This window comes from Lichenostomus cassidix, chromosome 1 (genome assembly GCF_008360975.1).
Source record: "Lichenostomus cassidix isolate B80296 chromosome 1, HeHo_3.0, whole genome shotgun sequence".
Classification (NCBI taxonomy): domain Eukaryota; kingdom Metazoa; phylum Chordata; class Aves; order Passeriformes; family Meliphagidae; genus Lichenostomus; species Lichenostomus cassidix.
The window spans coordinates 14592419-14619170 of NC_139479.1; the positions used below are offsets into that span (position 1 = coordinate 14592419).

The 26752-nt window shown below is 39.2% G+C and overlaps 1 protein-coding gene across 4 annotated transcripts in view; it reads left to right on the top strand.

Annotated features, from left to right (window-relative positions):
• Nucleotides 1-26752, top strand: part of SH3KBP1 (SH3 domain containing kinase binding protein 1) — a 213010-nt gene that overhangs the window by 26043 nt on the left and 160215 nt on the right. Inside the window, exon 1 of one of the 4 annotated variants that reach the window (XM_085051015.1) lies at nucleotides 1539-1682. The exons of the other annotated variants lie outside the window; for them this stretch is intronic. Within the exon in view, the coding sequence (XP_084907141.1) occupies nucleotides 1662-1682 (21 nt within the window). The 5' untranslated portion in view covers nucleotides 1539-1661. Of the gene's footprint in view, nucleotides 1-1538; nucleotides 1683-26752 lie in introns of those variants that run through there. 4 annotated transcript variants of the gene reach the window in all.

Below are 26752 nucleotides of genomic sequence, written 5' to 3' on the forward strand. Positions count from 1 at the left end.
AAACTATTTTGGTATTCATTGTGAACTGGTAATATTTTTCTGCTTGAGCTCTGGGGAACTGTAGGACAAATGCAGACTTCCTCTCCGCTTTCACCTGGCTGATACTTGAAATCTGCTGCTGATTTTAGGAGGTGCTGGATTTAGTGTTCTAAACAAATGCAGCCTATGAATGTCTGCTATGGAAATACAGTAATCTAAAGATTTGCAAGTTGTCCCCGTTAGTACTAATTTTAAGGCCTCTTCTTTCCAAAATTACTTCAAACTGTGGCATCCTGTCACATAATTGAAATATAAATAGCTTTTTCTCAATAGAAAGTTCTAAAACAACTGTAAATGGTTTAGATTTTGTCTTCTCATAAAATACCACTCCCTGCTCTTTCCTTCCTGTTCCTTCCTGCCTTTTTTTTTTTTTGTTTAAATCAGCATCCAGGGCTGTTTTCTAAAGAACTAAAACCCACATTGTGTTCAATGTGAGAATGAGGAAGAACTTAAAATCAAAGATGAATTTTGTCACCAAGCATTTTCTCTCTAAACTAGGTAAAATGGAGTAGAAGAGACGCACTTACTTAAAGTAAAGTTAGTTTATGAATCTCTTTAGTGAAAACCTTTATTGTTCTTGTTTTTCTTGTGTAAATCTCCTATTTGTAGAGCCAAAGTCAAAACAGAAGTCCCACTAGAAAGCTTGTTGAGCATAATCACTCTGGCCAGTAAGATTATAAGTAATTGTAAACTTTGTGTTGATATGGAAAATTGTTTAGCAAGTGCATGCAGTGTTGAGCTCATGAGCAGTCAGTTCATGCCCCATTGCCAAAGTGTGTGCCAACAAAGTAATTGAGAAGCAGGCAAAAAGGGATGCTAGAGATGAGTAGTGGACTTGAATTCAACTCCAAATTCCTATTTCTTATCAAAATTGGCTTTAAGAGTAGTTGAGAAAGTTCTTCAAAGGTTAAAAACTAGAAATTAAATTCTTGAGGTACTTTGCATTCTACCTTCAAGTGGTGGGAATAAATTCTTATGGGAAAGAGCTTTTCCTTCCTGTGATTTTTTTTCCTTTTGAATAAATTCATTATGATGTTCCAACTACACTGTTGTGGTTTGCAAAAATTGAATGTTTGGGCTGAAATGAAATAATGGAAATAACACTGTAAAGAGTCCTGAATTGTTTCTGTTAGCATTTGTGCACAGATTATGGAAGTGCAGTTTGGAAGAAAAGAAGTAGAAATCAGAAATGGAAAAATTAGGGAACTACAGTATATTGGAATGTTTACAAAAATACATTCGGGTGAAGTGTTACTTAAGAAGTGAATCCCCCATATTTTTCAAGGGAATGTGAAATAGGTTGTAAATGTGGAAAAGACTTTTGGAGTTGCTTGTAGCAAAAGTGTTTTTAAATTTCTTGGAAAAAATGCAATTTAGGAAGCCATTGAAGAGGAGTTGTCTGAAGACAGATGCGAGAAAGAAAGAGGAAAGGGGAGGTAGCAGTGATACATGTGAAGCACATACGCAGCTGTTATTTTTCAAGGGACTTTCTCTACGAAGTTCTATCAGAGGTGCTTCCTGTTCTTGAATCTACAAAACAACTGCTCTGAATTTTGTGTATATTTATACATATAGTGACAAAAAAGACAGACTTATACTCTGCTGATGCTCTGAAATTCAACATGCAAGGCGTAACTGAAAAGGTATTTGAAATTTGTTTTCTGTTTCTATTTTCATTGCCTAGTAGTCTGCAGCTATGGCCGCTCGGAAGATTTTGTGGAAGAAGTTTGTCTAAATATGAGAAAAATCTTTCGTATCTCTTTAAGATCTAATTTACCTCCGTCAACATCTGAAGATACCTACTTTTGTTAGAGATAACGGTGCTGAGTGTATTGTAAGAAATGTATGAAAGTGTATCTGGTTGTCGTCTTTTTCTGTTTTCTTTCGATTTTTCAGGAAGAGAAATAGAAGTACGAGAATTATGTACGGTTTCTGGTGTCTGTTTTAATTCTCAGTTATGCAGCTGAAAAAGAGGAGGTATCAGGTGTGGTTGCAGTGTTGTTCATTTATATGGTATAGAGTTGGTTTTCGATGTCTTTCTAGCTTGAAAACTTCAGCTTGAAATCCATGCTCTGCAGTGTAAAACTGTGTTTGTAAGTGAGACAGATAGATATGGCTGATAGCAGATGAAGATGTAGAAAGCAGGAAACTGGTGCAGAGCCATGCTTGCTGGCTTTAATTTTCAAAGTCAATTCTATGTGGGATTGAATAGCGTCATACTGGTAAACTGAATTTGCTGTGTGTAACAACCTTAAAGCTTCTCTGTACTCCAGAGGACTTAGCAATACTCCTAGCAGAACTGGAGAGGTAAATTTATCTTAAGCAAGAAGTGTAGTGGTAGTTGTTTTTAAAATCTGGTGTATAGCTTGTGTTTTAGAATCAGTGAAAGGGGACAGGGACTTTGTGCAACTGTACTGCTGCCTTGGGTCAGAAAAGCAGCCTGGATTTCTTGTTATGCAAGCAGAATACAATCTTTAAATAGTGCACATTAGTTGTAGGATGTCAGGGGTGTTCATGCTGAATTATAAGTACATGGTGCAGATCCTTAAAGTGTTGCTTCTCATTTAATTTTCTTCTCTGTATGGTTTGTTTGTTTTTATCCCAGCCAGCCAGAGGTTGCAGGGGGACTGTGAGTGATTTCTTGTGCTTGTTACACAGCCCTACCCATCCGTGTTGGTGCTTTCATAAAACCTTTCATGAGACTGATCCTGTGTACGTGCAGCTGTAGTTTCGCTCCTGAGCAGGAAAAGAGAATATTCCCTGTGTCCCAGAACACTTCAGTTCCTGCAGTGTTTTCTGCTTCCCCAGCTGCTGTCAGGCCAGAGAGACAACCAGCTCCTGTAGTCCTTCCCTCTTGCTCTGGCACGGACTTGTGCACTCTCTGGCACCTCTGTGACTTCCTGACTTTGCTCTAGGGTTTGTAGGTTTTTAGGGCCTTCACTGCTCTCCTCAGCAGTCTAAAAACTATTAATTAAGTGATATCTGGGTCAGCTTTGCCTCAGTAGCCACTTGTGGTGGGTTCAGTCCCCATACAGGCGTACATCATTCACTTAAAAGATGGACTCGATCCTTGTGGATCCCTTCCAACTCAGAGTATTCCATGATTCTGGGAAAGTTGTGGCATTAGCGGAGGCACTGAGGCTATATGCAGACCAGGGAGATTATTTCTGTCTGTACCTGAAAAGATAACTTGCTTTATGGCTCAGTGAATTGTTATGCTGGGATACTTTTGATTTGGTTTTTTGTTTTGTTTTTTTTACACACTTGGCAGGAATTTGCTACTCAATGAGCTTTTTCTTTTGTTGTTGTTGTAAATCTTACTGGAATACTGTCTACATATTTGTTTTCAGGAAATGTTTTAGATCGGGATCCTAACTGAATAAGACTCAGAAGTACTAGCTCTTTACGCCAAGTTTTGGGTGTGGCCATTAAACTTGTTAGCCTTACGGTGAAATGCAATAGAATATAATCATGTGAAAATGTCTCTTTAAACTTTAGTTTCTGTCAACAGCAATTAAGATTTTGTGAGAAGTATAACATCACTGCTGTGTTATTATTTATCATTGCTGCTGTTATTACTCTTTCAATGGTGAAAGCAAAACTAGTAAAACAAAATCTTTCTCCCTCTCCCAGCCTATCTCCTCACAAAGCCACAGACTGACCAAGTTGGTCTTGTGCCTTGGCTGTGTTCACTCTTATTAGGGAATTGAGCACAGAGCAAGGACAGCACTCTGGGCTGTGCTGGATGCCCAGGGCGTGATTACAAACGATGTCACACCTCAACCTGTTCATCTGCATTCAGAGGAGGTGAGGGAGCTCCAGGGAGGCAGCTGCCCTGGGTGTTTGGCCTGGAAGTGATTTGAGACTCCCTGGCAGTGAGAGAGGCTCCTTGCCATTCCCTGTCACGGGGAGCTGGTGACATTCCTGGGCGGATGGGAAGCGTGCCGTGCTCATTGCAGTCAGCAGGATGGATCCTGTATGTTTGTCGTGGCAGCAAGGGGGGATTTGGCTGTCCTGTGGTGACCAGTTGGTTGGGTATGGTTTGGTGGCAGACTTTGAGTGGAGGGGTTACTCAGGGGAGTGAGGGGGTGTGGAAAAGAGGGAAAATAGTGGTTGGTTGGGACTGTCAGCTGTTGGATGTTTTGTGGGAATTAGCCTGTAAGCATTTTATGAAGTATGTAAAAGTAAGAGGGTTGGAAATATGTGCAGGAGTCATGTAGTGAACACACAGTAGTGTGAAGCTTCATTGGTAAGGTGTTTACTAGTTTTTAGTGACTAGTACATTATATTGCAAAAAGTAACCTTGTGAAAAGACAATGGCTTACTTGTAATTATGTATTGATAGAAGTGGTGGAAATTCTGCCATGGATCCAACTCCTCCCAGGTCATGGGGATTTGAGCTAAATGATCTTTAAGGTTCCTTCCAACCCCTAACCATTCTGTGATTTTAGGAATTTTGTTAATTTGAAAGCAAAATGTATTGCTTTTCATTCTTTATGCAATGTAATTGCTAATGTCTAAAAACATTCTTATTTAAATACACATAATGCTGCTTTACTGATAGAGTTGTACTGATAGGTAGTATCAATTAATATACAAAGGAGGCTCAATTATTTCCTTTTCTTGTTCAGGCTGGTCTTTTGTAGTCTTAAGAAAACCTCGGCAGAGTATTCCTGATGAAAATATGCTGTTGTTTAAATTGTAAATCATGAAAGAACCAAATTTGGGCTAAAAGGGAAACAAATACTTATTTTTTTCCTTCCGTTCCTGAAACTCCAAGCTCCTCCATGAGGAGAATCTAATCAGATTGAAACAAGAACCCAATATGCCATCTAGAAGTTATCTTTTCAAACATATAACTTTGGAGCTAAAATATAATAATTCTTTAAAGTAGCTTCAGTTTATTCTGAACTTAGTTATATATTATAATTCAAAGTGTGGGTTATACACTGAATTCAAGGTGGTTTTGGCAAGACCCCTTTCAAGTGGTGTAATGATTTATAAAATTGGCAGGACTAGATGGTTCACGGTGTTTCTCCAACCTAATCCTAAAAGGTTGTGAGGCAAAGAGAAGGTGTCCTAAACTTATACTGTCTCTTCCTTGAAATCAATTTTCTTTTTTTTCCCCCTCTGGCAACCTTACAAGCTCCGGATGTTTTTATTTTCTCTCTAGATTGTGTGTGGGTTGATATGTTAGTAGTCCATGTATTTTGGTCTGATTCATTTTCACAGTTGGCCTGGCAATTGTTTTACTGTTGGAGGAGGCTGCTGTGAGAAACTCTCCTCTGTAGGTAGAAGCTGTAGAGGTGTTTAGCAGTATTTGCATACAAATGTCTTGCAAAACATACTTCTACAGTTTTGGATTTGAAGAGAGTACAGTTGTATATCTGATTTTTCCTGACAGGACCAAAAGCCTCATTAAAATTTTTAAAACACAAGAAGTTGAATTGCAATTCAGTCTCACTGCTGTTTGAAGCTAACGTGAGAATACTTGTCAACACTTCCACCTTGTTTGCAGTTTAATTACAAAGCCCTCAGATGGATTCCCTCAAGTTTAGGAAATATTATCTGATTTTAATGGTTTTGATATTTGTTTGCAAAAAAGGGTATAAGAGAAACAGTATTGCGAAAGCCTGTGGCGTACCTACAGCATTTCATAATCATAATGGTGAAGGGTTGTGCTTCAGCCTTAGTCTGCCAAACAGTCCATTTACATAATTAGGAGAATACAGCCTGGATTCAGACTTCATCTACTGATTGTCTTTCAGTTTACAGTGTTAACAATAACAGTAAGAATGAAGGTGAGAGCAAGAGGGACATGTAGAAAAAAGAAGAAAATTATCAGATTGTTGCTCTAACTGCTGCTGACCCAAAGATACTCTTTAGTTCTGATCAAACACTGTAATTTATTAACAGTAAATATGTGTGGGTATGTGGGGTTTGTTTAGGGGTGTTGATTTTTGATTCATTTGCATTTTTGTTGTTGTATTTGGGGTTTACATCTATGTACAGAAGAGCTGTTTTTTTCTGAAGTATTGTGTATAGACCATGTAACAGTTTTCATGTTTTTATAGAATGCATATCAACTGGAATGATGAACTATTTGCTGTTGCAAGTAGTATTTGACTAATTATGTATCTTTGTATTCTGTTCCTGTAAGTGCTGCAATTTCCTCCTGAAATCTTTTGGGAACTGTTTGGGAAGCTGATGGGGAAGACAGTCCTTAAAGGGTCCACCATTTCCTGCTGTCACCTAATTATGTACTCTACTAGAATTTCACTGGCACTGTTAGTAGAATTATAATATGACAGAGTATATTAGAGCAGTTTAGGTTTATGAGCAGAGAACATGTTGTTCTCTTCAGAGCTGGAAAGAGCCGAGTGTATGTGAGCCTCTTAATCCTTATTTTTTGGCTTTGCTACAGCCATATGAAATATATTATTGTTTATATATAGACACTTTAGTTATTCAGTTACCCTCAAAAAATACAAAGGTGCAGGTAAACTACCATCATGTAATAGGATGGGTTATTTATTTACTCTGACTTCTGATTTTTTCAGTGATGGGTACTTTGTGCCAGTGGTTGTGATGGGAGGTGGTGAGGGATGGAAGGAAAACAAGTAGAGCATACATTTTTAAAAATAGCATTGGTACTTCCTGCCCAGGGAGGAGGAACAAGGCAAACCTTTCATTTTCACAAAAGGTGGTAATCAATTCTGCGTTTACTGATTTTTTAATTTTTTTACTGGGAATATTGAGAGAAATAAATGTATCACAAGCCATTCAAGAATGTGCAAGGTGTTGAGTGTATGTATCTGGCACTTCACAAAACCTGGATTTGTCCATTTCGCGCTTGATGAGGACTCAGTGCACCTTTTGAAAGATTGTTCTTCCAGAGAACTTGTGTTTGCCTTCCCAGAGGCAGTAAGCCAGTGTTATTAAAAGCCTTGATTAAAAACACCCTTCCAACAGATAGTGTCTCTGAAACTGAAACTTCTTTCATAATTTTCATAACTGCTTAAGCTTACCAGCTACTGCCATTATTTTGGCTGGTTTATGATGAACAGCTTACCTAAGCCTTGGTTTCCCTTTTAAACATGCTTTGGTGTATTTAGGCAGCTTGATTCATCTGTCTTTACTTGTTAATCAATAACACAAACCAAATGAAAACCTCTGTTAATCCTTTTGGCTGAAAATTATTCTCTTCTTCCTTGGAGCCAAGAGCATTACATCACTCAACTTTCCTTTTGCCACCTGTGTTTATCAGCTTCTTGATAGCTTGAAGGATTTTTAAATTTTTGTTTCCTCACCATAATCTTCCTTCTCATGCTGCCCACAGGACTTTGCCAGCATGTGAGCAGACTGCCTGTCCTAGCTTTCAACAATTTTCTTAATTCTTCCCTTTTGTTTTAGAGGAGTCTAATTCTAAAACTTAGTTAAATAGTTGCTATATAATTTGTATCATGAAATAAAAGTACTTATAAGTGGAACTACCTGAAATGTACTGTTGTGCAGGTAAGGACATATGCTCAGGTTTTTACTTCTGTTCTCACACAAATGACTAATTTTGTGACCTTCAGTTGATTTGTAATGCTCTGTGGTGTACTTGCTGTAATTGCCTTTCTGTGACTCTGACTGTCCTTTCAAACTGAGAGAACCTGAAGGTCTATGGTTGTGAATTCGAGTTCACAGATTACAGAATCACAGGATATTCTGAGTTGGAAGGCACCCACAAGGATCATCAAGTCCAACTCTCAAGTGAATGGCCTATGTGGGGATTGAACCCATGACCCTGGAGCTATTAGCTCTCATGAACTGATTTTCACAATTCGTGGTTAATTCAAAAGCAAAAACTGGTTTATTGTTGGGGTTTTGTAAAAGTGCAGAATGCTAAAGTTAACATAAAAGCCTGGAAGGATTTAGGATTTGAGTTACTGTGCTGTGAGATACTGTCAGGATTTTTCCCTGTAGAAGAAAAGATAAGTACTTTGAAACCTCCTTTCAGTGGTTCACTGAAGTTGGTGGAATGACAACTCGTTACATGCACGAGTTCTTGTGGGACTAAGCACTGCATTTTGTAATCCTTAATTGCTCTGTGGTTCTGTACAGAAAACTTTCTAATTTCTGTATTGTCAGCCCACATGTATTTATGAGGTTGTTTGAACTTCTGCAGCCTATCATTTAGTGGGAAATCTTTTTAGAGACTAGTCAAACTGGTGGACATCAGAGGAAGATGTTGATTAATTGGAGGGAGAAGAATGCCTCATTAAACTGTAAAAGAAAAGCTCTTTTTCAGTCTGTAATCTCCTTCCAGGTGTTTTCAGCAATCCATACATACGTGTCCATGCAGTAGGCATGCATGATGTATTTGTGTTGTATGCAGAAATAAACTCTGAGTTTAAAACCAGAACATACAAGTTAAGGTGTAAGAAATTATTTTTAAGGGGACTTTTATTTTACAAAATAAAGAAAGGAAATGTATCTCCTGGTATCCATTAATTGAACATTTTTTACTCCACTAAGCAATTGTATAAAGTTTTTTTTTTTTTAAATGTATATGAGAGTTTGTACAAGGAAGTAGCATGTGTTCCTTGTCCTCCTGAACACTGGTGACACTTGCAGTGACACTACAATATTGACCCCATTTCTTTGTGCTGGGATTTTTACCCTTGCATTGTTTCCTTAGTGAACATTCAGGTATTTAGAAAAGGGTAGGTTTTGTTTGGTCTCTTTAAATTGAGTATACTGTACTCCCAGTAGGCTTTAGGGCTCGTGAGTTTCCATTAGAAGCTGCCCTTCTCTTCCCACTTTCCCACCTCACAGCTTCTGTGTGGGTTTGATTTTCTCATGGAGCTGAAACTGGGCGTACAAGTTCCAAGGCTGAGGAACTCCTTCAGGGCTTCCTTGCTCATGCCTGGAGTTACTTGTAATGTGCTGGTAACCTGCATCTCCAATCTCTGTACCATGTCCTTCTGCTGTCACATTGCAGCTCCATGACACTGAGCACTCTAAAGAATGAGAGAAAGTATTTATTGCAGCTGTGCTAGAGAGAGGTTTTTATTAGAAGACTGGTCGTCTTAGTGAAGGCTTTCTCAGTCACACCTTTGAGCCGGTCGGTCATAAAATGAGATTCTCAAGTCCTACCACTGAAGAATGTATGTGGAAGGACAGACAGGGAGATGGGATTTGAGTTTTGACAACCAGCAGCACCAGCATTTGCTAATGAGTGCTAACAGATGTATTTGTTTTCTACTGATGTTTTCAGACATTCATAAAGTGAAAACAGGATTTACAGGGAGAGGCTAAATTACTATCTCTTACTAGATTGTGTTGTTGGAAAAATTGACTAGGCTCCCACACTCAGTATCCCCTCATCAGATCTGGCAACAAGTATTGAAATTAAAGATAAATACTGGCTGCAAGCAATTGTTTTTATTTAAAGCCAATTAATATTAGCTGGTTAGACTGCTTGAGAGAAAATGGAAGTTTGCGTCACTGGAGCATGATACAGAGTAGCAGGGGGAGAGGTGAACTTGAAACAGCATTTTTAATATTGTGTTGCCATTGTAGTGACACCACCGGTGTATTGAACTTCATGCCAAGCAGTAAGATTTTACATTCCTGCTGCTGTCAGGGAGATGCATGTAAACAGGACTTGTGAAAAGGTGACACATGCAGTGATTTGGTGATGATATAGTGATTAACTACAGGTGTTTTTCTAGGTGTGCAAAAAAAAATGCGTCAACATAGTAATTGTATGTTGAAGATCCTTTGGTAACACCACAGAACTCCTTGATGTTTTTGATGTTAACAATCACCACTTGAAATATTATTTTTTTCTTTTGCTCTGAATGGTGTACCTTTTGATGAGGAGCAAAAATACATAGCATAAGGCAGTACAAAACCAGATTGTTCTCTGTGAACGTTACGGATGAGCAGGCTCACTTGTGATAGGAACTTGCACCTCCTGCTTTGGTGCATCATTGTTCTTTCATGGTTTTAAGAGTGTTAGTGTGAAGTATTGCCAGAGAGGCTCTGCTGTGCAGCAGCTCTAGTGCAAAGTTTTGCTTCAGGGCCATCCAGAAAACCCTGCACAGGAAACCAACAGGCTGTACCAGTAAAAGCTCAATCAGTTCAACCAGTTCAGCTGCTTTAAGACTCTGGTAGGAGCTTCTGCTGGTTCAATTACTAATCACACCCGCTAGTCTTCCTGCTGCAGCTATACTGGCAGAAGTTTGCAAATAGGTACCATTTTAGGAAATTCCACTTGGTTGTTTAACATATATAGCACATTGTTTCACTGTAGTCTTTTCCTTTTTTGCCCCCTTCTCCTTTTATATCTTTCTTTTTTCCTCCTCTCCAAGGAATTTACATCTATGCCACTTAGTTAAATGTAGCTGCTCTTGGATATAGTTATTTATGACGAGCTTCTCTACCTGATACGTTTGCTGCACTCTTGGAATAAAGAAGTTTAAGGTTTGAATTCTGTGACTAGAAGAGAGTAGTCAATATTCAGATTTTATTCTCAAGTGAAAGGGCTAGAATGAATAATGACAGCCGTGGAAGATGTGTGAGATACTTGGACAGCATTTAAGATCCAAATAACTATTGCTTTTTCATAAAACATCAGCATTAACTCTGGTTTTGTATTCAGCTGTTATCAGATGAGACAACTGGGGAGGAGTGATTGAACAGTTTCTCTAACTTATTTTTTAAGTGAGAAAGATACCTACAGGCTATCTGGAAAAGCTTCTTTAAGGTGAACCCTTAGTAAGCTAACTTCACTGTACAGACCATCGCAGGAAATGTAGCTAAGGCACCAAATTACATTGTTTGAAATGTTAGTGAAGCATTTTTGTGCACTGCAGAAACCATGGCTATGCTAGCACAAAACCAAAGTTGTGTTCAGTGGTGTGTTGCCTTGCAGCTCCTCTCTGCTGGGTGCACCTGTGTGCAGAGAGAAAAGCTGTACAGCTTGTGCTGTGTTCAGTTGCTTCCATGCAAGTAGTAAGGATGGTGTGACTAAGCAAAGCTTGAGGAAGCACATGTTTGATCAGAAAATAAAAAGAATAAATAGGAAAAACGTTGAAAAAATGGGCCCAGGACAAACCATGTAAATTCAGGCGTCTCTGACAGTGTTGGAAAAGACAGTGCTCTAATAGCTCATCACAGAAAAGTTGGATGCTTTATTTATATAATATATAGTAATTTTTTTTTTTTTAATTGTAGCTACCAGGTTGTATATATGTTCTAAAAAATACATTTTAATCTCAAAGGTGGTGTTTTAGTTAATCACAGCTGTGTAACAATGAGTGTTGGAATTGCTTTAATAGTTATCTCTTACATGGCTTCATTTCTTTTCCTTTAGCTCACATGAATGCTTGGTCTCTGTTATGATTGACTACAAAAGTATAGAAAACTTTATTTGCAGTGTTTTGGGTTTGGGAGGCCCATTTTTTTCAGTGAAATGTCATTCAGTAACACTAGGTCATATTTGTTTCTGCAGTATAAAGCATTCTCTCCTCTCTCTATCATTGCTGCAACCCAGCCTGATATGTGAAAAACAAGTGTTATTTTCATTCATATATCATAAAGGTAGTGTAGACAGATCTGCTATAATGCCTCATCCAGAAGAAAATCTCAGAGGAGATTAAATCGAGACAGAAAATTGATTTTCTCAGAAGAAACCTTGGGGGAGGCTCCTGGGGAGTAGCAGAAAGCAAAAATCGATCGTCTTTTCAAGAAGGAAAAGAAGGAGAATTTGGGGAACTCAAGCCTCATGTTTACCTCCTAGAAGCCATTTCCAAACAGATGAAGGACAAGAAGCTGGTTGAGAGTAGTCAATACGGATTTATGAAAGGGAAGTCATGTCTGAGCAATCTGTTGGTTTTGTACCATGAGATCACTGACTTGGTGTAGTGGATGTTGTTTATGTTGACTTGAGCAAAGCTTTTGTCACTGTCTCCCCTAACTTGACAAACTAATGAGGTGCAGCCCAGGTCAGTGGCAGAAATGCTGGACTCCAAGGGCTGAGATCAGCAGGACGAGGTCCAGCTGCAGGCTGGTCACTGTCAGTGGTGCCCCAGGGGTGGGGAATGGGGCTGAGGCTGCTCAGTGTCTGCACTGATGACCAGGACAGTGGGGCAGAGAGGACTCTGGGCAAGCTGGCAGGTGATGCAAAAGTGTGAAGTGTTTGACTCCCCAGAGGGTCCTGCTCCATTGGTAGAGGCTCAAGAGGCTGGAGAAATGGGCTGGCAGGATGCTCCTGAGGAGAGGGAAATGGCAAGTGGTGCAGCTAGAGAGGAATAATGGCAGGCAGGAGTAGAGGCTGTTCCTGGGTGTGTGGAAATCAGCCTTGTGGAGAAGGAGCCAGGGCTGGACAGCAAGCAGAGCATGAGGCAGCAGTGTGAGCTTGTGGCAAGGGCAGCTCCTGTCTGCCTGGGCTGCTTTAGGCAGAGTGGTGTGAGCAGGGGCAGCGATGGGATCCTTCCCTTCTCCTTTCTGGGGAAGCACATGTGGAGTGCTGTGCCCTGTTCTGGGTTCTGTGGTACAAGAGAGAGCTGGAGAGAGTGGGGTGAGTCCTGTGAAGAGCCATGATGATGTTTGAGGGATTGGAGCCTGTGTCATGTGGGAAGAGTCTGAAAGAGATGGGACTGTTCAGTTTGGAGAAGAGAAGGCTCAGGTTGATCTTACTAAGTGTCTGATTACGTGATGTGCTGGAGTACGGAAAGTGGAGCCAGAGTCCTCCTGGCAGTAGACAGGGAAAGGAGGAGAGACAATGGCCATGAATTCCAATACAGGAAAATAATTTAAACATAAGAAAAAATGTTTTGAGGTTGGCCAAACACTGGAACAGGTTTTCCAACGATATTGTGGAGCCTTCATCCTTGAATGTGATTAACAGCCAGCTGAGCAGAGCCTTGAGTGTCCTGCTCTCACTGACCCTGCTTAGAGCCAGGGGGTTGGACTGAGCAATCTGCAGAGCTGCTTTCCTGCCCTGGCCATTCTGTGAGCCTGTAAAAGCAATTAGCTGGATCACACTACTTTGGCTCAATAGGGATCACTCAGCTGTGGAGTAGTAAACAGGAGTGTTAGCAGAAGTACAAGACACCTAGAGGCTGTATCATGAGAACAAGCAATGCTTATTTCTGTATAATCAAGTGTTGGGTTTAGTTTCCACTTCTAGTTATAACTACATGCTTTTTCTTTCAATGAGCAACATTTTTCACACTGCAGTTAAAAATATGATGCCTACACACAGACATGCACTTATGCCCAGAATGAAGAAGGAGGTGTTAGAAACATTATGAAATTATGGTTCTTAAAGCATTTGAATATGCTGAGTGAATTGTGCCTTTCATTTAATTTTTGGGGTTTTTTTCTTTGTTTGTTTGTTTTTTAAAATAAAACTTAGATTTCTTTAGGGTGTATTTTTATGTGCATCCCTTTCCCTCCCTCCTTCTTTCTCTCATATGCCACAAGTTCTGAAGTGACCTTTAACTGTGAAGAGGTGAGTTGTTAATTTTTGGCAAGTAATAAGTAACCCTTTGTGAAAGGAGGCGGCTACAGAGAGTATCCACATTCTCTGAAAGGCAGCAATGCAAATTCAGGACTTGTCTGATGTAAAAAAGTCTAGGACAAGAAGAATGGTTGGGGATACCTGCTAATAAAATTTGCAAACAAAGAAATAAAGACATCAGAATATTAATGAAAATGTTACTCTGAGTAGCTTCAAATTACTCAGAGAGGCGAGGGATGGGGTAACTGCCTAACATGTGTGTATGTATGTATGGGTTGGTGCAGGAATGAGAGCACAAGGACATGGGATGGGTTTGGAAAACATCCCTTAGATCATCCCCTTACTCTTGTAGGCTCAATGTTTTGCTTTTATGAAGATTCATTGGGTTGTTGCTGTGCCAGCAAATGCTGCCCAAGAATCTCTTTGCTCCAGTGGGTAGAAATGCTCGTTTATACTTTATCCTCCTCTTGTGAGTTAAGATGGCTTTTTGTTTTGTTTTTTTCCCCACGGTGTTTCATCAATCCTGTTTTCTCTTTGTCCTCAAACTGACTTGGAAGGTCTTCTCTGTGCTTGAGATACTGTGGTAAGGTACGCTTTCATTCTCTTGAGAATACAAGCAGCACTTCTCTTATTTTTGTAGCATATAGTCACATGCTGGACAGACACAACATGATAAAGAGTGACACACAGGAACCCAGATTAAACTTCAGTACTGCACTGTATATTGAGTTTGACTCATCCATTATCCATTTAATAATTTTCTCTCATTTTCAGTAACTTGTAAATCAATTTGTGGGCCTGTATTTATGAAATGGACTCTAAACTAGGTGAGAAGCAAAGTCTATGTGGTGTTTTGAAAATCAAAGGAATTTTTAATATCTTTTTTTAGCTAGTCAGAATTGCTATAACTTTCTCTGAAACTCATCTCATTATAAGACTGGGAGTTTTTTTGAGCTGTACACTAATGATTGGTTTGAATTTTTTGATGTAATTCAGATTGCTTTTCTCTCCTTAGCTGCTACACATATAATTTGGCCTTTTCTTCAGAATTGCTCTACACTGACTTGACTGTGGGTCAGTGCGTGTGTTAATTTGTGAACTTTATCTGTCAGCCAGAGAGCCACCTGCATGCTGTCTGGTGAGCAGAATGCTGCTGGGATGAGTTTTGTTGAAGAAGATACACACTGAATGAGTGTTGGGTTTTTCACTTACCTGAAATAGTCTCCATTTCACAGTTCCTGTAGAGCCATCTTCTCCCTACAACCCTCTTTCTTTTACTGCTAATTATAACCTTCTCTTATAAGTTCTTACATTCAGAGAATTCCCAAACTGTACAAAGGGAAAAGAAGGATTTAATAATTCAGAGAAAAAATGATTGAGTGAAAAGGAAAAGAAAAATGATTGTGGAAAAAAAAGTTGTGATGCGTATGGGGCTTTATATGCCTTTGTGGAGTTGTTTAAATAATTTAGCTGCCATATGAATCACACTCCTCTTTTGTCATTCATGAAGGGCTCTGCTAAGACAGAAGCTTTGTATGAACAAGATGTTTTCAGAATAGGCTGTTTGAGCAGCCCATTCTGTCTTGAAGTAAAATTTATTTTCAGCAGCCATATTCTAAACACATTGTACCTGTGTAAGAGAAGTACAAAAAGCACAAAATCTTGCAGTAGAATTTTGTCCCTGAGTTCAATGACACTTGGCAGAGGCCAGCCAAGATAGATAATTACCATTTAGAAGTAGAGTATTTGCCTCTCTAGGACAAACTTGTTTTAGGAGAAACTGGTATTAGGTTGGTATCAGATTTAAGTTAGGAAATTTGAGGAACAGTGAAATGATGATAGAGCAGTTAAGGGAGAAGATTGTAATGGCTGGGGCATATTTGCTGTTCTGGTGACCACTGTTAAAACAGATAAAAATAAAAAAATAAAAAGATGGAGAAGAACGGTGTCCAGTGTAAAAGCTTCTGTTGAATTGCTAACAAGGGCTGAATCTAAGAAGGGTGACTGAAAGGCTGTGGAACTGTGGGTTGGGGTTAAAAGGCTTGGGTAGGGCCCTGTAACGCAGAGAAATGTGTTAAAAAATGTAAATTCACTTTAAAATAGCCCAAACAACACTAAGATGACAGTGGACTGGAGGAAATGCAGAGTAATGTTCAAATGCAGCATAACATCTCTGCTGTGTTTCCTTTTGGGTTTCTGAGTTTGGGTTTTTTTTGGTTGTTTTTCTTGTTTTGGGTGTTTTTTCTTGCGTCTTCTTCCTCAGTTACCAGTTATGTTGCTAAGCATATCTTTCTCTGCATCTGCAGATAGTAAACACTGTCTGTAAACCATCTCTCTACTCCAACTGTTTCACTTTGGTATAAAGACAGAGGGACAAGACAAGCAAAAGCTGATGGAATGCATAGGAAATTAAGAACTGGAGCCCTGAGGTGGAGCAGAGCAGCTCTTAGCAGCATCCCATAGGGCCCTCAGTCTATTTGGAATTACCAAGGTTAATAAAAGTAGTGATGAGATCTTGGATTAAAAAATCCTTTGTGTACTGGCAAAGACAGACAATTGTGCTTGCAACAGATTTTTGTCTTGTGGTGTTTTTAAAAGTGCCATGGTGACTTTATATTGATTCCCTCCAATTTTAATTCCCTCCATTAAAACTGCAGTAAACTGTGTAATGAAAATCAGTTCCTCTGATTTTCTTTTTGGTTTTGGGGTTTCACTTTTGACAGATACTCACCAGCAGTTCCTTTGTTTCATGAAACCTTTTTGCAGTACTCGTTTCATGGGTTTGATAGAGCTCATGTAGTATATTGTATGGCTCCCTTTGGATTGCACTGCCTATTGGTAATCAGAATGGATTTTCTTCATTTATGCTGTTGCTTGAATATTTTGATATATAACTCTGTACTGTGTGTGCCTTATCTATCTCCAAACCATTCTTTGAGTTTTTTAACAGTCTCTTAAGGAGAAGCAGAAAACATTGCGAGCTGCATGGGCCAATGTTGTCACTTAAAATCGCATACCTGTGGAGCTTGCTTATTGTCTTTTTCGTTCTTGAAACCTCACTATTTTAAATTATATTAAAAAGAAATAATTCTAATTGTCTAAAGGCAAAACCTTAAAAGTTGAATCAGTTAGATGGGTTTTGTTGTATTGAGGTGGGGTAGCAGAAGGTAGCCCTTGCATGTATTACCCTTGCGGAGGCTGAGTGTCACTCTGAAGTCTCTTTTCCTCTTTGTGGCAAGTGGTATTTAAATAATCTTCTTTGGTTGCATCTAAATATCAGAGTCAGTTATGACTTGTTATGTTTGGGATAGGCATCTCTGCAAACAGTACCCCTGGAACATACGGGAAGCAGTTCTTGCTCATGCTGATGAATTTCTGCTCGAGCAGCTCAGCATGTCTTCGTTCTGCAGCTAATTATAAATACTTCAGGCCTTAGGGCTGTAAGTACTCAGCATGCTAAGGGCTGAACACCTGCATGAGCCTTTTTTTCTCCTGAATTCCTGGTTAATATCTAATTAATGACCACATTATTTAAAATTGTTCAAGTGTTTATGTCCCTTTGCCTCTAAAACACTTAGTGACACTTCTGATATTTGCTTACAGTGAAATAGGTCTGAACATTCAAGTAGAACATGCGGTCTGAACTTCTGTAAGCTCTTTAATGGCTGCTGTGGTGGCTTCTCTGACACCAGAGCTTAACCAGTCTGCTTATGACTGTTTGGTGACACTTTGAGCATAAACAACGCTAAATAAAGCTTAATGTTGTGCAGTACAACACTACCAGTGCAGATGGCAAACAGCAGTTTCATTCTTTGTGAAGTTGGAGCGCTTACACAATGTTTGCATAAATTCAAGCATGATCTGATGCAAGGAGAAGTAACATGTAGCTGTGTTTTCAGAGCAGCATGCCAAAAGCAAAGCCAGTTAATGACAATATGTTTCTGATTTGAGCTTCAGATACTTATTTTTTTTTCTTTTGGGTAATACATGACTGATTCAAATAACAACTTGTTTGTATGAATCTATTGTTCCTGAAATGATTGTGTAAGTATTGTGATCAGAGAGCTTTGTTACTTTTGTGGAGTTTGAGGATGAACTAGAACTTCTTCTGATGTATAACTTCTGTGTGCTACTTAATATGGAAGTTGTTTAACCCTTTAAAATGGAATTGCAAAAACTGAAATTACCAACAGCTAGGAAGAGACTGAATCTGAATTCTGATGCAATTAACAAGAAGAGGTACTGTCAGAATTTCGCTGCCTTTTTGCAAACCTTGTAATGAGAACTGTGGAAGGAAGTGACATGTCTGTCCTTTTTCTCCTGAGATGCTGGGTGAGCTAAAGGCTGCAACAGTTTATTGCAGAAGCTATTTCTACATAATTTTATAGCCATTCTGCTGAAATTGGAAGAGTAACTATTGCTGTAGTTTACTGTTACAGAGAAAACAAATTGAGGACTTTTACAGCTCAAAAAATGCCACATAATGTAAGGAAAACTGATAACTCTTGAGGTAAGAGTCAACATATAGCATGACAGTGATCATCTTGGATGAGCATCTTGTTTTCTGTAGGATTTCTTAGAAGCTACCTTTTGTCAAGAGCAAAGCTCCTTTTGGTATTCATTCATTTCTTGTGGGGGAAAAAAGGAGTTTCTGCCTACTTAGATGGGCTGACCAACTGACTCACAAAAGCATGAAGCTTTACCATGCTTATTCAAATATGATAGACTATCATATGAAACACATTTTCTCCTCAAAGTATTTCTCTTAAGTAATGAATTTTTAATTTTTTTAAAAAATTATAGAATTCATGGAGAAAATTATCTACTTTCTCTTTAAAAACAGAATAAATTTGGAATAGACGAATTGACATCACTAAAGCCCGAGGCATAAGTTTAATTAGTTACTGGCATAGCTTCCACTACAGCTATTATGCAGTACATACCTCAGGGAATGTTTGTCTCAATGGATTTATACTGTCTTATGCTGCATGGATTTTTCTTGCCAATGTTAAAGAAATGGGTGGAAGTGTCAAGAAAACTTTTTTCATTAATTCCTGAAATGATGTTAGAATTTTTAAGCATGTAATGGTGGATCATTATCTTCATGATTTTTTTCTTTTTGCACTTTTTGGAGTGGGCTTTCGAATCTTTGCAGAGACACTAGGGATTTATTATATTTCTTGAACAAAATCCTTCTCAGGTACCAGAGCAGTTGGTTTTTTCTAGAGGAAGTATCTGGATCCGTATTAGCAGGAACACAACATGGGTACAAAGCAAGAATGTGGTTTTCTGTTGGTTTTAACAGTGAACCTAAATTTTTGTAGTTATTAAAAAAATTTTCGTTTTTTGAAGTTTATCCCCATTGCAAAATGGCAGCAAGTTACCTTTGCACCTTCTTGGGTCTGAATGTATTTCAGGTCTCCAGAGGGTGCCTGGGAATTTGCTCCCAAACCAGGCTTAGCAGCGTCACTGTCAGTCCTGTTCCTGGTCAGTGTGGTAGGAGCTGGGCAAGGGCTGTTCTGGGAGTCTGTGCCACCCTGCCCAGGGCTCCTCCTTGTGTGCAGCTGCAGGATCTTTTCTGCATCGGCACTCTGAGCAGTCTGGCCACCAATGCTACTGGAGGAGCAGATTCTCTTATGGGCACTGCTTTATCAGGCCCAGGAGGTTGTTGCTGGCATTCAGATTTCTGAGAAGATTACATTTCCAGCCCAAAAATTCAAACTGAATCATAAAGAAAGTTTGTGTGCTTGTGCACTATGTTACTGTCCTAAAACTGGAAGCTGAAGTTTCAGGTCATGCCTTTGATGCCAACTTTAACATATGAGAAACCAGGTATAAGATTTCTTCTTCCTGGGACAAAGAAGAAGATGAAATACTGATGGAGAAGCCTGAGAATCATAATTCACTAATTAGAAGGGATCAGTGAAGTAAAGTATTCTCTCTCTTCTGATTTGGTAGAACGTGGAAAACTACTAAGAGCATGGAGTATTGTGGATTTATTTTTCCTTGTTTTGAAACTCCTTAAAACTGGCTCTGAAGAAAACATCTTGAAATGCACAGTTTTGGAGATCTCGTGATACTTCTATGGTTTATGAGATTGCCTTCATTAACTGAGAAACATTATGAACCCTGGAAGTCACCTATTTGCCTCTTCCTTCTTTTGAACTGTTTGGGTTGCCCAGAAGTGGCAAACATATGCAAGTCTTCAGCTACTCCCAAACCTTCCTTTGACAGGTGTGCCAGAGAACATGCTGTAACCTAGGTGTGAGGTGTGTTATTAACTCCCTGGGTAGACACAGCCCTTTCAGGGTCTTGGACACCTCAAACAATTTTTGCACGATTTTTCCCCCCAGTGTGGCTGCTTTAATCTGTGTTCAAGGAGCTCAGACAGTTACTTTGTTCGTTTGCCACTTTCCTTTTTTTTTGACCCCCAAGTAGCAGCTGAAGGAGTCAGAGTTGTAAGTTTCTTGTTTTTTAAATGACTCTTCTGTTGCTCATGTTCAAGCTGAAGCTTCTCTTCAGAGATCCGGTTGGAGACACAGATGAGTCATCCTCCTCCTCCTCCTCCTCCTCCTCCCTCTGCAGTGCTACAGAAAGTCACTGATGGCTCAGCTCCTGAGGCTAAGGGGGAGCAATGGAAAGGCAGCTGGAGATGCTGTCTTGTAGAAATGGTCAGAGTACTGAAGTTTGCCATCAATGAAAATGAATTAGGAAAAATTATATTTTTTATGAATCTTCTGTTAAAAGTCACATTTTTAGAGCACAGAAGGGCTAGGAAATAGTGGTTCAAGTTTGGGGATTAAGTCCTAAGGAAGATAGTGTCTCTTTTTGGTCTGTGAAATTGTTAGAAAATGTTTCCAGCCCTGGAAAACTACTTGATATCATGGCTGCAATCCTGAGGCTTGAGATAGGAGCAAGCCTGTATTTCATCAAGCTGTGAGAATGTGCACGATCACATCACTCAATGAAAGGTTGATTGTTTTAAAATAATTGTCAACAGCCCAATGACCTCATCCTTTGGTGTGAGGGAAGCCAAGAGATTTCTTTGTATTATTCACTGTTTTTCTCTAAATGCAAATCAAACAAACTACAAATCTTTCAACAAGAAGGTGGATAAAGAGAGACTAAAGATTCAAGCAAATGATAAACACATGGAAGATAAAAGTAGAAATAAACATGGTCTTGCCTGTTGGCTGGCTTTGAGTGCCAGTTCTGTCTAATGTCTGCCATGGTGGAAGCAAGAGGAGAGAGAAGGGTAATTGGTAGATATCTCAAGAAATCCTGAAAGAACATGACATTTCTAAATATTATACAGCCATACTTGCGACAGGTGGTCTTTGGGGTGGAATTTACTGTGAGAAGTGTCCTTGCCTGGTTTTACTACTGCTGCACACAAACCATGTCACATACTGAAATTAAATACAACCTAAGCTGTGCAAGCATCTTTGTAAAATGATCAGTTGTGCTGTGTATGGTTGGTATGCATGAGACTCCTTGATTTGCCTTTTGTAACCACTGTAATTCACAGCAAAGGAATGAGGTTCCTGCAAGAGGAGCACCTTTCCTCCCTAGCATTTAGGGAAATAATATGTGCTTCAGATTGATGGGATAAGGATCTAGTTGCAATAGGGTGATTTGAAGGTCTGAGGGGTTCCAGGAAGCTCAGGCAGCATATCTGAGTTTTGCCACAGGAAATCTGACTTGGATTTCAGTATTTAAATGGATGTGGCTTGGATCCTGCCAGCCATAGATGCTGCCTGCCTGCATCTTCGTGTCCAGAGCAGTGTTCTCAAAGGTACAGTGCTGCAGCTGTGGTGGTAGGCAGAGAATAATTGTGCCTGGAGTGTTCTTGTCCTCCTGTTGCCTTGAAGTTGTGACCCAACCTGCTGGGCTTTGCTTTGTGGTGACCCTGGTGGGGTGGTGGTGGGCACTGACTGACACATTTACTTGACCTCTCAGCACAGTGCTTGTGGACACACTAAAGTTTCTCAAGGTTGCATTGGAAGTTTGTAGAAACTTTCTGAGAGCGTTATCTTTGCATTTACTAACCGTGAGTTCTTTGTCTTTGCTTCTTCCCCTTCTCACTTCCTCCTCCCTCTCCCTCTCTTCTGCTCTAGAGAAACCACTCCATTGAGCAACAGCCTGTAACCCACTCAGAGTGGTTACCTCCAGAAAGTTTGTGCTCAGTGTGAGCTGCCAGTCAGTTCGAAATGCAGAGCAGTTTGAATCAAACCCATACTGAGGAAATGAAAATACAGCCTTATGTTTATCACTGAAGAGATGGAACACTTGAATGCTGCTTTGTGTTACATCAAGTGACTGTAAATGAGGGAAAACTCTGGTTCTCACAGAATGTGAATATAATATACTGTGATTCTTAATTTTTTGTTACTAATTTACCTACATGGTGCATGTTTTCATAGTTTCTTAAAAAGCAGTGCAGCAGTTAGGAGGTAATGCAGACATGGATAAATCTGTAATTAGGTTTGAAGCTTTCAGCTGTGTTTGTAACTGAACTGTACTTTTTAAAAAGGCATGTTTCCAATTTTTTTTAGTTCTAGTGTAAAAATCAAAGTAATTTCATCAATGTTGGGAAGTCTTGATAATAAGTTTGAGTGCACTTATTTCTCAGCATTTACTGGGGGAAAAGGGCCTTTTGTAATGTCTGAGCATCTGAATTCCATCTAGGTTTTTTTTCTTCTTTTTTCTTCCACATTTTTGAAGAGAAGAAGTTATACTAAGACCTGGGCAATGGTGTGTTCCAACAACTGGGAAATACTGATTTTTAAAAAAAAGTGCAGAGGAAGCCAACAACCAAGGATGATTTCAGTCAGCCGTGTCTTTTAGCGTAGGAATGTTTTTAAGAAAGTGAGGCTAGAGAAACAGACAGTAGATGCCAAAGAATTCTTGCTAGGGCATAGTATCTTGTGGTGCATGTTGAAGGATTTAATCTCATTTGGAATGTTTGGAGGACTCTAAGCAGTCCATTCACTGTGATCGGATATTCTTACTCAGTCACTTCCATTGTTCTTACTGATCTGGTTTCAGAGGCTCATGCCAGAGGTGGAAGCTGCCCTGTGAGAGAGAGAGAGGGAATCTTTCTGTGTGCTGTTGGTCTCCTGCATTCTCCCACCGTCAGTCTTTGTGGAAGAATGGGAAGTGTGATGTATGGGAAAGGTTTCAAGATGAGTGGAAGTTAGTATTGACCTATGGCAAAGACAGGAGTTTGGAGTTGCCTCTGTCACTCACTGTGCCTGGATGTGCAGGTGGGCAAAACCACTGGTTAAGAGAGGGTCATGCTTTCAAAATTGTCTTTGCAGGAGAAAGAAAGGAATAATCAGTTTTGAACAAAACCTCTGAGGTGTGGGTGTAATTGGAGCTGAAGCCCTTTGTTTGGGGTTGCAGGGCATCTGTAAACAATGTGACTTTACAGGAAGTGTTTTTGTTTTACACATAGGTAACATAAAATATCCCGGGTGTCAGGAGTTAGAGCAAAAAGGATTATAGTCATGTGGGTGGGCTGAAGTCTGCTTGTGTTGGGAGATGGATTAGCTGGAGTTTTTACTCCCATTTAAGTATTTATTAGAGGTCCTATAAAGAAGATCTTTTGAAAGTAATTATGCAAACTAAAAGTATTCATTACTATCCTACCCGCAAAATGCCATACATAGCAGTGAAATGGCTTTGTGCCTTTTTTCACTAAAAGTGTGCCCCGGAACTACTGGATGAAACATACAATTAAATAGTTGTTTTGTGGAGTTCTCTGTTGTGGGGCCACTGTGTCTTTTTCCTCATAGCAAACAAATGATGAATTACTTGTCGTTAATTTCTAGATAATTTTGCTTAAGCAGAAGTCTAGTTGTTTTGAAACCACTTTGGTTAAGTAAAAATTAAATGTTTTCAGTTGTGGTATATTGTACCGTTTTTTCTCCTGAATGGAAAGATGAAACAATCAGAACTACTGCATTCTGTAGTTCCAAGGTAAATGTTTTGTCTTGAGTAAAATTCTAGTCTCCACTCAATACTATAATTCCTATTTAATTTAATGGAAACAGGGCTTCACCCTTAAATATGAGCAGATCTACTCTAAATGTGAGTAGGATGCTGATTAAATAGCAGTTAAAAACAGAACAAAGCCTCTTGTCAAAGTAGATGATGTGCCTGTGTTACATTTGACTTACACTGTGTCCCAGAATAGATCCAGAGCTCTTGTTGTTCCAGTTTACAGGTCTTTCAGTAGAATACATTTCTATATTGCAAAAATCATTCTTCTAATGCTGCTTTCCTTCAGCTGTGGAGGAGCTGTACACAGAGATGTCAGAAAAGCATTACAGACGTTTCAAAGTCAGACAGAGTACAGAGCTTCAAAACAAAACAAAACAAAATGCTGTCTTTGTGTGCTGCTCTCAGTAAACCATGTTTTGCTGGCTCCCTGCTTTTGGCTGTAGCCATTGGAAATTAAGAGGCTAAAAGCAAAGCTGGCAGAGAGCAGAACCACGTGTGGTTTTTGAGTGGAGCAAGTTACGAGCGCTGGTTCTGTGGTGGGGGGAGAAGAAAGGCAGCCCCAGCTTAAAACCCTGCTGGGCAGAACCTCCAGGTGAGTGTTCTGCTGCTCTTGCACAGCTCTGAGAGCTCTTCAGCACAGCAAGTTCCGCTCTGAAAGATTTAAAGGTGGTGGTTAAGGGATTTTTTTAGAGGGAGGGTTTTGACTTGCTAGCTTGGCACGGCTTTGAGGGTTTTGTGCATTTTAAAAAAGGTACATGATTTTTCTTTTTTGATGTTATTGAAGATATTGCTCTTCTGATTTAAAAAAACCAAAATAAACCCCAAGCAGGCAAAAAACAACCACCAAAAACACTCAACTACAAATGACTTCCTCACTTGTTTAGCATAAAATTATTCCTGGGAGATTTTGGCTCATTTATTCTCATTACTTGTATTTCTGATTAAAAAGTTCCTCCTCTTCCTGTTATTTTACTATTCCTTCCCCTCTGATGTATTTTTAGAAAATAATCACACATATTTTCAATGTATCAAACAGGCCAAGCTCTTTTGATTTCCCCTTTCAAGTGTCCTTTCCACTGATTGATCCAGCCTTTGCTTTGCCTCCATAAGTGTAATTAGTCCTCTACTGCAGAATTGTGTGCAGCACTTCAGGAAAGGCCATTGTACCAAGTTATTTACATGGTGGCAGACTATTTTCCTACAAGGCTCCTGCCTTACTTCAGCCTTTTCAATTTTCTTATTCATGCTCCTTATCTGGTTTCAGTTGCTTTCCCTCCCTTCCTCCTGGCTCTTTCTACTCTTAAGCCTCAGCCCTTCCCGTACGTTCCCTTCCTTGGCAGGTAGGACTGCTCCTTCTTCGCTCCCACCTCTGGGATTTCTTAAGCTTTTCATATTTTTTCCAGCCATACCAGGCATCCTTCTCTTTCCCCTGGCTCTGTGTTTCCTTTCCCTCTCCCCATCCTTGCATCTCAGGTTATCACACTGAATTTGCTCTGCTTCACCCTTGTTTCCTTCACCACCAAGTTTTTGATCCAGGTCCTTATTTCAATATAAATGCTCTTCCTCCCTCAGTGCTTTTGCTCCTCCAACACGATTTTTGGTGATTTCCTCCTGCTGTAGTCCTGCCAGGGCTGTTGGAAGCACAGGGCTTGGTCTTGGAGCCAATTCCTGTCCCTGGCAGAGCCCAGGGCTTTGTGAGAGAAGAGCTCTGCTCTCCTGCTCACAGCCTTCAGTAGATACACTCGAGCATCCCAGCAGGTGTGGCAGTGGTGAGCGACAGTGAAATCCATGGAGATCCTGGCAGCTATTGCTAAATCCATCAATTATGCACTTTTCCTTTTTTTTTTTTTGTTTTTAAATTATTATTTTAAAATCATATTTTTGAGATTTTTTGTGGATACCACAAAGCATGTTCCTTGTGTAAATATTACCCATGGTAATATTTAAAGGCATGACATGTTAAAACTAATGTCTAAGTGTGTGTTTTTCAAAAGTTTAGGATTTTAGGATAGTTAAAGCTACTTTGTCCTAGGCTATTCCTCCCACTCCTGCCCCGCAGAAATAGATTCTTGTTAGAAATAAAAGGAGATCTTGACATTTCTCTTTTAAAATCTCAAATATTTTGTAATATAGATTAAAAAAAAAATTCAAGATAACACCTAGATAAATACATGTTTTATAACACAAATAATTTGCAATATTGGAGAGTACTACAGGGATCCTGTGAAATTTGTACAGCATAAGTTGCATTTTCAAGAGGACAAAAGTAGGTCAGTTTTGTTGTTGAACTTGTAACTTAAAGCATAGCTTTAGGCAAATCAGAACCAAAGAAAATAAGTTTCTGTACAAAATAAACATTTCCCTATTTTTAATTCAAGCAAGCTATTAAAAAGCCATGAAAATTTAAGTGCTGCCTCAGCCAAATTATATAGCCTTGTTTCCATCCATGATGCTTGAAATAAATATCAAGGAACAATTAAAGGCAAATTGGATTTTTAGCTGAAAACATTATTTATCCAGCATATAACTTATTATTAGTGAGAAGCATAGTTACCTCTATGTGTGATTTGTGTCCACATGTCAAAGAGTATCATATATTTGATTAATAAATGCACTACATTTGACACATATTTGTTGGCTGCTGTGAATTAAGTAAAATTTTATTTCCTAAAAATATTGTACTACTTGTCCTGTTAATAATGTAGGTTTTTTTCCTCGGTTTATTTAGCATCATGTATGTATTAAACTGCTAGCTCTAGAATACGAGGGCTCCAGCTTGAAATCCAAATGTTAGTTGTGGGTTACATTTTTTTTCTGGAATAAAAAAAAAAGAATCACAAACCAGCAGAGTGTATTTCCTTATATGCCACAAAAAAAAAAAAATCTCCTGTGGCAACAAATAGATACAGTATTGACTGAAATATCTAATATCTGCTCATTTCTTGGCAGAGATAGTAATGAGCCACCGTTACAAAATCTGTACTGTTCCAGAGCCCACTAAATAGATTTAGAAGCACACAGCTATTATGAGGGAAGTAATTGCATTACAAATATCTTGCTTGAATTTATTCCTTGGTGCAGACAGTTTAAAGATATAATGTATAGTAGAAAAAACAATGAAAGTTAAATCAGGAATTTTTGTATGCTGTGGTAGGTGTTCTCTATTATGAAACTAAATAGTTTTAATTT